This window comes from Lates calcarifer, linkage group LG12 (assembly GCF_001640805.2).
Source record: "Lates calcarifer isolate ASB-BC8 linkage group LG12, TLL_Latcal_v3, whole genome shotgun sequence".
Classification (NCBI taxonomy): domain Eukaryota; kingdom Metazoa; phylum Chordata; class Actinopteri; family Centropomidae; genus Lates; species Lates calcarifer.
Window position 1 is genome coordinate 12371267 of NC_066844.1, and position 13445 is coordinate 12384711.

The following is a 13445-nucleotide window of genomic DNA, read 5'->3' on the forward strand; positions in this document are numbered from 1 at the left end:
CAAACTAAGCCCAATGACAAGGGGGTTTCATACTTTGTCCATCCATATTTGGTAATGGTTGACCATCAGGCCATGCACTGTGCAATGATGTGTAGAGGGAGTGCGAAGTTAAACTTACCCTTTTACTGACCCTCACCTTCTTCTTCAATTTATTTTAGTATTAAGCCAACACCATGTCACACCATATTGTGGTTTCTTGTTGCTCACGTGTCAACTATGTCTGCAAAAATCCCAGAAAAATGACATAACCTTAAAAAATATTACTCTGATGTGGTAAATATGTAAACAAAAGAATGATCCATTAAGTCCTTGACCAATACAGCATTGTACACATTGTACACTGTACTATAGGACACTTAAGATGGCATCTTCATCATACAGTATTTACAATGAAGACCCGGAAAACAACCAGTACTCTTGTACTGGAAAACCAACTGGGCTCAGGTTTTTGTTCATGGTGTAGCGACATCTGGCATCAGCCTGACGTCAGCCTGGCACCTATTATCAAACTATCAAACAATCCATAGAAAAAGACATGAATGTATTCCCAGAACTGCACCAAGGTAAAAGTACAGTCACTGAGAATTACGACCTGAACCCCCATCCTCTCTTCTGCCTCCCCAACATTCTGTGATAAGAAGCAGATACAGAACTCTTCCTCCCAAGCCAGGGTCAAAGGTCAAATGGCCCATTCAGAAGAGACAATTCTAATGGACCCCAGCCCAGTTCATCAGGAACTTATAAATAAATGCTCCTCAAATTTCAAAGAAACCTGCAAAAAACTAAGTTTCCACTGAGACCGGGAGAATCCACCTGGATCCTGCATTTCCATGGTTACCACCACAACCTCAGCAGCCTGGATTCAAGTCAAGTCTGCAGCTGCTGCAACTCACAGTAGGCCAGTCTTAAGATTCTGCTCGTGACAAGGGTTGATGATAAAATAAGTAAACTCAAAATTTAGCTATCAATAGACATCTTAAAAATTCAATACAAATAGATTATAGTTACAGACTAAACGATTTGCTTCCACCAGATCACTCTGCTCATTTTACATGCTGTTAGTTCACCATGCTTGTTTGATCATCCTTACACTTCTGTTTTATTTTTATTGCACGTTTTCACTTTATATCTATATTCACTTTAGTAATCAATAAATTATAAATACACTTGTAGACCCAGCAGTTTTGTGTGTTTCTTTGCAATGGTGAGCCGGATCTCTGGATTGAGAAATCACGATCTTAGATATCAGACTGATTAAAATTTACGGTGTGGATATTAATGCAGAATACTGACATCAAAATTAACACTCCTGATTTCCGTCCCAAACTGGACGGTGGTACCCCATTCAACGAGTGTAAATTGGATTTTCCAATGATTATTTTGTGCATTTATGCAGCAATGGTAATATGATGAAGAAATATTTTAGGAAAATGTACCATGTGAGCGCAATAAAAAAATAAAATAAAATAAAAGTGTTACAGGGCTACAGGAGTACCTATTAATGCAGGATACAGTTAATAATGTGTCCCAGTCAAACTAGAATTACTGCCTTGTGCATCCTCCAACCAGTTAAAGTGTTTGCAAGTTATGGCATTGAATACTGGCCAGAAAAGTGGTTTTGTAAAACATTATGATGTCACAGTGAAGTTCACCTTTGATTATTGGGACATAAATTGATATAAAATGTCATCACTTTATCCAACATTAGACATTTGCATTGAATTTTGTCACTGAATTCTTGAGTTTGACACTTTTTGTGAACAGAATCTTGACACACCGAGTCACAAATTCCTGCAAGGCCTTCCTGAGAATTCACAAGAATGGAATGGATGGGAGGACAGACAACCTGAAAACATAATGCTTCCAGCCATTGGCTGCTAGCATGGAAGCCTAAAAACAAGTCACACAGTGAACCTGGGGCCCACGGAGACTTGAGGCGCCAGGGCAACTTGCTGTCATGCCCTTTTGGTAATGTAGATTTGCAGCTCAGGTGACATTTTAGAGGTATTTTACTGCCAAAACCTCTAGACCTTCTGTAGATGTTAGTGTTTGAAAGTAGTTATTACCTTAATGGTTATTGGTTATTGTACAATTCCCTCTGTCCATTTTGGCCACAATATGCCTCCAGTATAAGAAAAGGAGGACAAAATCTGCAGTTCTTGCCTTGTGTAGACATGGTTCAGGTGTGTACTTAAGAATCTGTTTTTACCAATACAGGACTACGGATTTTGTCCAGTCTTTTATAGTGTTACATTGGGAGGGGGACATTTTACAGCCAGTATGGACAGGAGGAAAAAGTCCAGCAACCAGCATCTCAGTGTACCTTTGGTATTAGAAATAATGTAGTAAAATACTTGGAAAAGTTCTGAAGTTATCCTTTAAAACATAACATTATTATTTATTTCATTAGCATTGTTGTAACCTTGGTACAGTGTGATAGTGTGTTTGAGAAGAGTGGTTGAATGAACATGGCAAATATTTATCAGCCAGATGTACCTGATGAATAAAACACATTTATTTACACAAATATTTTCAAATACTGCTTTTCTACATAACATAAAAATATACAGTGATGTAGGGACTCAAACTACTCTGCTCACAGGTCAAAGTATACATGTTCTGATTTATTTGCATTTTAACGTTTTGAAACGGAATAAAAAGATGTGTATGTATTGCAGGGTTTAAAACGTACACTTTCAAACTCTGACACTAATATGCTAGGCAAAACTCTACCATTCAAGTACTATTCAACATTTCAACTTAAGTACTTCCCTCAACATGCTCATCACAAAGCTTACCCATGTCACAACACTTACAGCACTTCAGTCAGTCATCTGCAGGTGATTAATGTATCATGTCATCTTATTCACCAGAACCCACATTTTAAACCTGCATCAAGGCAACTATGAGTAACCCCCACAAAATAAAACAAAGTTTGGTCAGTCTCTTCTCCCAACCAACTAAGTAAACTTTGGTTATGTCTCAAAGAAATGCAAGAAAAGTTACTTCAAGCAATTAAAGACCTGGAAAGCAGCATGTTTTAGAAACTATTTCCTTAAGAACCTGAATGAACCTTACCTGACTTCTTATGAGAATAGAATGCAACACTAGAGTTGATCAAACCAATTAAACCTTATCCAGCAGTCCAGAACATTTCAATACAATAGTTTAACAACAGATGGCATGATGGGGAGTTGCATTATAAAAAGTAGACTGGTGATTTGGAATGGTTAGAAAGGCAACACACAATTACTCAGGCAGAGAAAGTGTTGAAGTGCTAGCACCAAACACTTCCAAAATGCTGTGATCTGGAGGGTGTTAAGACTCATTTTGGGAGGTAAAAACGTTTTTTCATCAGGTCCTGGTCCTGGTGGATGGCCAACATTTATTTCATTTGCCCTCTACTGATGACCAGTGCCTTTATTATCCAAACTGTAACACACTGGGGGCACACCTACAATCAGCCACGGATGACACTCACTCTCAGACTCACCAGACACAAACACACACCCTACACACTACAGCTTGTGGGAAAATGAAAGGAATACCTGTATATTTCAATTACACAGAACATTCATTTCAGATGTCAAGTTAACGTGTTCATTCAAGGAAGAAAAGGAATGCAAAATGCATCTTTCTTTTCTTAGATGACTGCGTCCTCCATCCAGATGGTTGGTGAGGTGCAGTCACAGTTAGGTTGGATGTGGTGAGGGTGTCAGAGTGGCACCTGTCTAGTTTCTTCCCCAGAGCTGGGTGGTGGTGGAGGCTGGAGAGATGAAGAGGGATGAGGGTGGGTTTAGATGGGGTATCACTGTGGAGCACCAGCAGCAGCGGGTAAGGGTGTGCTCAGGGCATTGGTGGCAGCAGACAGGACCGGTGAGCCAGTCAGAGGGCCCAGGGCAGTGGAGGCTGGCAACGCAGAAATACCTGAGAGATGACAGTAAGAGAGACCATTATAAAACTAACACAATAGACTTTAGATAACTAAAGGCCAAATTATACCTCTGCACGGCATCAGCACTGTAGGTACAGAACAGTCGCCTACCCTAAGCAGTAGCTTACTGTGGAGCCTGATGTGCACCTCCCTGGGAATGCAACTACATGTCATGGCAACACACACAGCAATAACTGTGCTTGATATGCTAGGTCAGCACATACAGTGTTCAAAATAATAGCAGTGTTTTTAAAAATATGAGCAAAGCTCAAAATTCTTTTAAATATATTATTTAAATATTTTTTTTTCCATTTATTGGGAACATTGCACATTATATTTTACATCAAAACATGAAGAAAAATGCATCAATATTTTAATTTCTTTACAGAAAATGAAGGAAAAAATTATATTGGGCTGTTCAAAAAAAAAAATAGCAGTGTTTGCATTTTTCATTACAAACTCAAATATTTACTCAAACTAAAAAAAAAAACAACAAAAAAAAACGTTAAGATTTAGCATTCCTGTGAATCACTAAACTAATATTTAGTTGTATAACCACTGTTTTTGAGAACTGCTTCACATCTGTGTTGCATGGAGTCGATCAACTTCTGGCAGGTATTCCAGCCCAGGATGATTTGACAACTTTCCACAATTCCTCTGCATTTCTTGGTTTTGCCTTAGAAACAGCATTTTTGATGTCACCCCACAAGTTTTCTATTGGATTAAGGTCCAGGGATTGGGCTGGCCACTCCATGACCTTAATTTTGTTGGTCTCGAACCAAGATGCTGCTCGCATACTGATGTGTGTGGAGTCGTCTTGTTGAAACACCGATTTCAAGGGCATGACCTCTTCAAGTATTTTGATGTAAGCAAATTGATCCATGATCCCTGGTATGCGATAAACAGGCCCGACACCATAGTAAGAGAAACAGCCCCATATTATGATGCTTGCACCACCATGCTTCACAGTCTTCAGAGTGTGAAGCACCATTTCTCTTTAGGCCAGTTGATATGTTCTTTGGCAAATTGTATCCTCTTTAGCACGTCTTTTTTTTTTTTTTTTTAGCAGTGGGACTTTGCGGGGGCTTCTTGCAGATAGATTTTGCCTCACACAAGCGTCTTCTAATTATCACAGTACTCGCAGGTAACTTCAGACCATCTGAGCTGATCATTGGCTGAGTCTTTGCCATTCTGGCTATTGTTCGATCAATTCGAATGGTAGTCTTCCGTTTTCTTCCACGTCTCTCTGGTTTTGCTTTCGATTTTAAAGCATTGGAGATCATTTTAGCTGAGCAGCCTATCATTTTCTGCACTTCTTATATGTTTTCCCCCTCTGTAATCAACGTTTTAATTAAAGCATGTTGTTCTTCTTTCTGAACAATGTCTGGAACAACCCATCTTTCTCAGGTTTTCAGAGAGAATTGCATGTACAACATGTGCTGGCTTCATCCTTAAATAAGGGCCACCTGAATGACACCTGTTTCTTTAGATAATAAATGACCTCACTGATTGAACTCCACACTGCTATTATTTTGAATACGCCCCTTTCAATTAATTATTCTATTACACAGACTCAAGAGCATGCATATCATGAATGTTGGGTCTGTTGGTTTCTCTGACTCTACTACACCTACTGGTAAATTATTTGCCATGTAATAATATAATTTCTACCAAAACCAGTGATTGATCTGGTTAGTCATGTTGGACTGCTATTATTTTGAACACAACTGTACATGTCTCTCAGCAGACAAACAAGCACAGAAAACTCACCCTCCCATCTGCATCAGTCAGTTCAATGGTTGTAGACACCATCTCCTGACATCTCTTTGTAAAAGTAAGTTTTGTTCAACATTTATTAACTCCAGCTCCATGAAGTACATGAAGAAACTCAACACAGTGGCATAGACAACTCACTGTCAGCTTGCATTTTGGCAGTGTAATTGCAGTGCAATACAGACACACCCCCACAAGTGGTCACAACATGCCATTTGTATAGTCTACACTGTCAGCTCTGTGGGAGTCCTGCGCAAGTATAAATTGAGTTTACGGGCAAATGTAATCAAACTGACAAAATCACACCAATGTTTGGAAACAGAATCTTGTCAACCAGCCTTTAATGCACCTAAAAGCAAAGCACTGCTGTTGTGTAGCTTCATTTCAAACCGGAAATTCACACCATAAATTTTGTCATAAAAATGACACATGATTTAAGTCTTTTAAAAATAAAGCAGCAGGTTTTGGGTCACTCAGCTCATGTGTGTATGAGATGTCCAACGATTCATGCACTGTACCTCCACTGCATACCTGCTGCAGCTCAAGTATTGCATAGGGCTCCAGACCTCATTTTTTCCACTGGTGCTCCTTACTAAAAATTTTAGGAGCACCAGCCCAAAAATTAGGAGTACCACTTAAATCTACATTTTTTTCCATCTTACCTGTCTTACTGACAAATGCTTTGATAATAAATAGACAATTTACAAAAATATCAATCTGTTGTTTAATTTACAGGATAGTGTTTTATTACAATCTACATAAATGAGTTAGGTTGGCATGGTGATGCAGTGGCTAGCACTGTCATCACCTCACCGCAAGAAGGTTCTGTGTCCAACCTGGCTTTGGGCATTTCTGTGTTGTTGTTTCTATGTTTTCCCTGTTCATGCTGGACACTCTGGCTTCCTCCCGCAGTCAAAAGACATGAAGGTTAATTGGTGACTTTAAATTGCCTGAAGGTGTGAATGTGAGTGTGAATGGTTGTTTGTTTATATGCATCAGTCAGTATCACTCCTTCCTCCTGTTCTCTGTGTCAGTCAGTAAAACTTAGTCTTAATAGTCTGGGGCCCAGATGCATACACAGTATGTACCACATCAGCTACACATCTACACTACACAGATTAGACAATGTAAGCATGAATTACATCAACTTCCTGGTTCATAGAATAGCTCAGAAACTATAAAAGCTACAAGACTGGTGGATTGGTGAATAGCTCCCTCACACATCAGTGCTACACATACTCAAAAGTGGTACCAGCACGCCACCATTTGGTGAGAAACAAGCTAACAAGTATTGCACAATGATTTGGATGCTGTATATTCTTGTGCTCAGCTACTGAAGCACTAACAGAAAATATTAAAATCACAAGTGAATGCGAGTCATGCTGTATATTCTCCGGCTCAGCTAACCAAGTGCTAACAGAAAATACTAAAATCACAGCTAAAAAGCTTTATTCTTAAGTCTGTGTACTGGAGATTGGTGTGGGCAGTTATAGCTTAACAGGTAGAGCCCTTGGTTAACAATCTGAAGGTTGGCGGTCCGAGCCCCGGCTCTTCTGGTCTCCGACCTTAGTTGTCATTCTACTAAATTCCATGTTGCCCCTGATGGCAAACAATTGGTGTGTGAATCTGAGGAAGCGCCACCATGTGACTTTGGACACATGCTATATATTCTCATGCTCTGCTAACCAAGTGCTAACAGAAAATGCTATAATCACAGCTAAAAAGGAGTGAAAGAGACACTAGCTCCCTTTTACACAGAGATTGCACAATACTGGCCTTAAGAATTCCCTTGAATATGCTTTGAATATGGTTGTTTACATTGAACTACCTATGGGTAGCTTAATACCGCCCTGATGTGGGGCTTTATACAGTATGCCAGCATCACAGAATCAAAGTCATGACTTAAAACACTGCAGCCTTGATGTCGGTCAGCGTCTGTTCTGCCGTTCCAGGTCACCCTTTTTACAAAGACATCAATCCACCTCTGTCTGTCTATACCTTATAAAGAATGGTGAGGCAGAATATTGCAATAGTGCAATTTTTCTGTTTTAGCGAGGCGAGAAGGAAAGCCCAAGCTTTCTTGCATTAACTTAATCAATAAACTGTATTACAGTGTACCACAGCTTGACTCCTACCCACCTGCCATTCTCCACTTTCAGAGGCTAGAAAAGTAATTGGATTGACAGTGTCATGGTCAGTTGTGGTCTGTTACCTTAATATTTGTAGGATTAAATCCTTAATAAATCATCATGACCATAAACTATTGCTTCTTTTTGAATCAATAACTTGATTGTTAGCATGGCCTTTGAGTGGCTGAATTTGCAGTAAGTAAAATGATGACCAAGCAAGGATAATAAACAACCCAAGGTGCAGTTTATTACACAGACAGCCTCAGTAACATAGTCAGTCTTACTAGCAACACAGACAGATGGAAACTGGCGCCTTTTCTACTGTGTCCATGGTGGACTACATTGAACCCTACTACTCACAGGTATGATCAATTTACTGTTTACAGGTGGAATTATCATAACTGCATGTAATTCATGATGTACACTAAATATTTACAATTCTGTTCTTCCATGCTCTTTGCCTCCCCCCACCACAAACACCAAAAACATTACAACAAATATATTAAAATTACAAATTGCCTAAATTCCCTCTACCTATCCAGCACAAAACACAAAAAACTTAATGTAATGATTGCTCGTCAATTATGTTCAAACATATATGACTGTGTTGTCAGAGCCTAATCGAAGGCCAAAGCCGTCAGTCACTAGTAACAAAGTGCCCTTCGTTACATTGATACTCTCCTTAATCAACATGATATAACATTTACGACTCAACAAGGTGGCAATAGCAAGGCTGGTCAAAACCTAGCATATAGATGGACTGTGTATGGTTAATGTACAAAACTGAGGGTGTAGGATGAAAACTGTCATGAAACTGCTGTGAAGAACTACTTTCAATGGAAAGCAGCTAAAGCCTGCTTGAAAAGTTGCAAAACATCACTAGATGACGTAATGCGCAAAGTAGGACATTCATGACGTACTATTCGTAGTCTGCCTAGGTAGCCAGTTTCAGATGTTTTGTGTGCCTCTCTCCTAAATTGTTTTCACAGCTCTGAACAGTCTCCGTTCAGAGAACATATACAGCACACAGTCTGAAAATGTCCATTTGAAACGTGTTCGCACGTACTGTAAATTTTCCGTTCCAGTGTGCAGGAGACCAGCGTATAAGTCATACCAGTTAAAGACAATGGCTGTGTCTGTGATTTTGGCCATATTTCCTTGTAAAATGTAAAATCAAGTTAGTCGTGTAATCACATCTATGCCCTGGGTAGATGTGAATGAGGCAGTATTGAAGACTGCTGTGCCTACACCTTTAAGACATTGCGCCGTCGCAACATATTGGATTAAACTAATCATGATGAAGCTTGCTGTTCAAACGTGGACAGACAGTGCAAACTAAATGTTGACTTTTAATGTTAACATAGTGGCCATATTATCTGCCTGGAGAATTCACATCTGAAGGATGTTTACAGTAACTTTAAAATTGGCCTTTCTTGTCATCAGAGATAGATAGATAGATTAGATAATGGGGTTACACTACGGAGATATCTAAAACCTGTCTGTTCACTTGTGTGGTTTACCTCCGTACTTTGCTGGAAGCCTCAACTCCAATAAGAAATTAAATCTTTACATAGAGTTTGCTACAACATAAACACATTAGATTTTAATAATTCTTTTCTCCAGTGTGGTAATATAATGACTTTAATCTCACCAGTGATCATGCTGGCTGTGCTAACAGCTGGGTTCCCACTGGGCAGGTTGGCTGATCCGGCCACACGAGACTGATCTTTCACAATGGGGACTGTGGGGACAACAAATATAAATAAATCACTTATTATGTCCTTGCCATTAGTGATTTTGAATTTTTATCAACAAAAACACTGGCTGTTAATAAAGGCTTACAGAAGTAAGGGTGATCCATGGCCTCATGGGCAGTCAGACGGGCTTGGTGGTCATAGCGCAGGAGCTTGTCCAGAAAATCCAAAGCCTCAGGGCTGACCAGGTGCTGGTTCTCACTGTGGACAAACCTCTCCCACCGCTTACGAGAATGCCTGTAGGCAAAAAACAAAATACTAAACACTGAAACTCGATTTACACTGACAAAAGTGTAGTCTTTTAGAAAGAGAACTGGGGTGATCAAATCAACAGGACATTTGAATCTTGACCCAAATCATTCATATTCACAGTGGAAAAAAATACATTCAAAAGAAAAAGTTAGGCTCATTGGAGCAACAATGTCAAAAGTTTGTGACAAAAGCCTGCATAGCAATGAGACCATGTTATAGCTCTTACCTTCCTAAGATGTCATTGAAGCGAGGTTCAAGCTCAATGTTGTACTTGTCAATGTAGTCGTAGAGGTCTTCAGTTCCCAGAACCTTGGCTATTCTCACCAACTAGAGGGACACAAACAGGAACAAACAGCCTGTCACCTGTGTACAAGAGACTTGATGGCTTTCATACAAAAACTAATTCTCTAATACCAGATATGTCGGTTACAGGAAATAGCGAGTGGTTGCCACTCTTTGAGGTCTGTGGCCAGAAATGCCATTCCATGCATGTCAGTGCAGTTAAAAAAAAAAAAAAAAAAAAAAAAACCTAACCAAAATAATAATGAGGAAAAATACTTTTACAACAAAGTAGTCACAGATAGTTGGTCCAAATATATACAGTTAAGGACAAAATTATTAGCCCGCCTGTGAAATTTTACTTTATTTCAAAATTTTCCCACGTGCTTTTTAACAGAGCTGGTTTTCTTTAGAAAGCATACATTATTTCTATTTGCACACAATAACAGAACTATTTCAGAAAAAAACAAAAATGACCAGGGTCAATATTATTAGCCCCCTTAAGAACTGACCTTTTTATTGGGCCATAGCACAAACCACTGTTGTGCAATGATGTGCTTTAACTTTGTAATGCTCAAAGCTTGTAAAATCAAGTTAAAACCTTGGGTTATCTCGCAATTTACACACAGTATAAAAACTTCAGCAAGGGTTTGAGCTGTGACTTGAGAAAGCATCATGCCAAAAACAAAAAGAAATCAGTTTAGACTTGAGAAAAAGAATATTTGATGCTTTTCAAGAACTGGAGTGAGAAGTATCATCAAGAAATTCAAAGAGACCCACACAGTACAGAACTAGCCTGGCAGAGGTAGGAAGCAAAAGATTTCAAAGACCCTGGAAAGAAAACTAGTGAGAGATGTGTCTAAAGACCCCAGAACAACAGCCAAGACACTTGTGAATGACTTAGCCAAGTCAGGAATTGTAGTCTCAAAGAAGACAATTAGTAGAGCTCTGCACAGGAATGGACTGCGAGATTGCAGACCAAAAAAAACTCCACTTCTGCAGAAGAAACACCTTCAAGCCAGACTGAAGTATGCTAAGGACAACCTGGAAAAAGATTATGCATACTGGAAGCATGTCCTTTGGTCAGATGAGACGAAACTAGAGCTATTTGGCCATAGAGACATTGCTTATGTTTGGAGAAAGAAGGGAGAGGCATATAACCCAAAGAACACCGTCCCCACAGTGAAACACGGTGGTAGAAGTATTATGCTGTGGGGATGCTTAGGGGCGTCTGGAACTGGGAATCTCATCAAGGTGGAAGGAATCATGAAGAAAGAAGGGTATGTGAAGATTTTGAAAGAAAACCTTAATCTGTCAGCAGCAAAACTGGGTCTGGGTCATCGCTCTGTCTTCCAACACAACAACGATCCAAAAGGTAAGTCACTCCTGGTGGGGGAGCTTGAGATTTGCCATAGAAGAATGGGCTGGGATTTCTCAGGGGACATGTCAGAGACTTGCTGAAAACTACAACAAACGACTGCAGGCCGTTATCGAGCAAAAAGGATACACAATTGACTACTAGCATCAGGGGGGACTAATAATTTTGACCCTGGTAGTTTTTGGTTTTTGTGGAATAATTTTGTTTCTGTGATCAAAGTAAAATAACGCAAGCATCCAAAATAATACCAGGATGTTTGAAAAAGCTGTTAAAAATTCTGAAAAACAAATTTTGCTCTGTCAAGCAGCACTTGGGAAACACTTTTAAAACAATGACATTTTCATAGGGGGCCTAATAATTTCCTAATAATCCTTATCTGTATGTTATCAGCTACACAACCCTGCTTTGTGTTTACCTGGTCATAGTTGTCATGGCCATGGAAGAAGGGTTCCTTCCTGAAGATCATGCTGGCCAGCATACAGCCAAGGCTCCACATATCCAGACTGTAGTCATACATCTGAAACACACACAAAGACAAAAAGTCTCAAGGGAGTACAGACTGAATGAAAGCAGAAAAATTAAATTCCATGAAATCCAGCCAGATATAAGTTAAATAAGCACTGATGTATCGTGAATCTCCAGCAGTCTGACATAGTCTGGGTTTTGACTATCACTGTGTGAGGAAGCCAGATTACCCAGACGAAACCCAGACAGACAAAGGGAGAATATGCAAACACCACACAAAAAAGCCCAGAGCCTTCTTGCTGTGAGGTGACAATGCACCACCTGTGTAGAGATTGGAAAAACTTCCAGGACAACCATTACTACAACACTCCACTGATCTGGGCTTTATGGCAATTTGGCCAGACAGAGCACCTCAAAGACTCTTAGACTGGGGAAAAACAAGATTCGCTGGTCTGATGAAACCAAGATTGTATGGTTTGATCTGAATTCTAAGCATCATGTCTAGAGGAGACCAGACATGACACTTAGAAACAGTTGCCCCTCCAAGAGTTGTCCTATCTCCCCACAGGATATCTGGAGCTCACTGAGAGTGAGTATCAGATTTTTGGTCACCTCACTTAACAAGGCCAGCTTTAAGAAGAGTCCTGGTTGTTTCAGACTTCTTCCATTTAACAATTGTGGAGGCTCTTGCTCTTGCTCTTGGGAACCTTCAATGTAGGAAATTTTTGTGTAGCCTTCCCCAGATCTGTGCCTCGACCTAATCCTGCCTCTAACCTAAGGAGGCAGTTTCTTTGTCCTCATGGCTCCGTTTTTGCTCTGATATGTATTGTCAGCTGTGAGACCCTATATAGAAAGATGCATCTTTTCAAATCATGTCACATCAGTTGACTTTATCACAGGGAAATCAAGGTGTAAAAACATCTCAAAGACAATTCAGACTAATAGGAGAACCCTGAGCTAAATTTTAAGTGTAATAAGAAACTGAGTAACATGTCAATGTGATATTTCAGTTTTCCCTTTTTAATAAATTTGCAAACATTTTTAAAATTCTGTTTTGGCTTTGTTTTTATGGGGTATTGAGTGTAGATTGATGAAGGAAAAAGGCAATTTTTTGCGTGTATATACAGTGCCAGTCAAAAGTTTGGACACACCTCCTCATATAATGGTTTTTCTTTGTTTTTATAACTTTTTCTTTGTTTTTATGACTTTCTATATGTAGATTAACACTGAAGACATAACAAAACTATGAAAGAACACATGGGATTATGTAGTAAACAAAAAAAGTGTTTAATGTGTTCTGTATTTTAGACTCTCACAATGTCCAGAGCCTTTAGCATCTCAGGACAAATCCACACCTGGTGCCTTGTCACCGGAAGATTTGCCAGAACATCCTTGAGCCCAGCCCAAAGTCCTTCTCCATGACTTCCTGGATAAAGGTGACTTGCTGGAAAAGAGGCTCAGACCGATTGTTGAACCTCGGA

The 13445-nt window shown here is 39.6% G+C and overlaps 1 protein-coding gene across 5 annotated transcripts in view; it reads right to left on the reverse strand.

Annotated features, from left to right (window-relative positions):
• Positions 1–2493: 2493 nt before the first annotated feature.
• Positions 2494–13445, reverse strand: part of LOC108886571 (casein kinase II subunit alpha) — a 33459-nt gene continuing 22507 nt past the window's right edge. For all 5 annotated transcript variants that reach the window (XM_018681512.2, XM_018681511.2, XM_018681507.2 and 2 more), the window contains 5 exons: positions 11915–12016; positions 10069–10169; positions 9679–9827; positions 9488–9577; positions 2494–3927 (listed from right to left, as the gene is read on the reverse strand). In XM_018681512.2, coding sequence (XP_018537028.1) covers positions 3809–3927; positions 9488–9577; positions 9679–9827; positions 10069–10169; positions 11915–12016 — 561 coding nt within the window. In that variant the 3' untranslated portion in view covers positions 2494–3808. The remainder of the gene's footprint in view (positions 3928–9487; positions 9578–9678; positions 9828–10068; positions 10170–11914; positions 12017–13445) is intronic.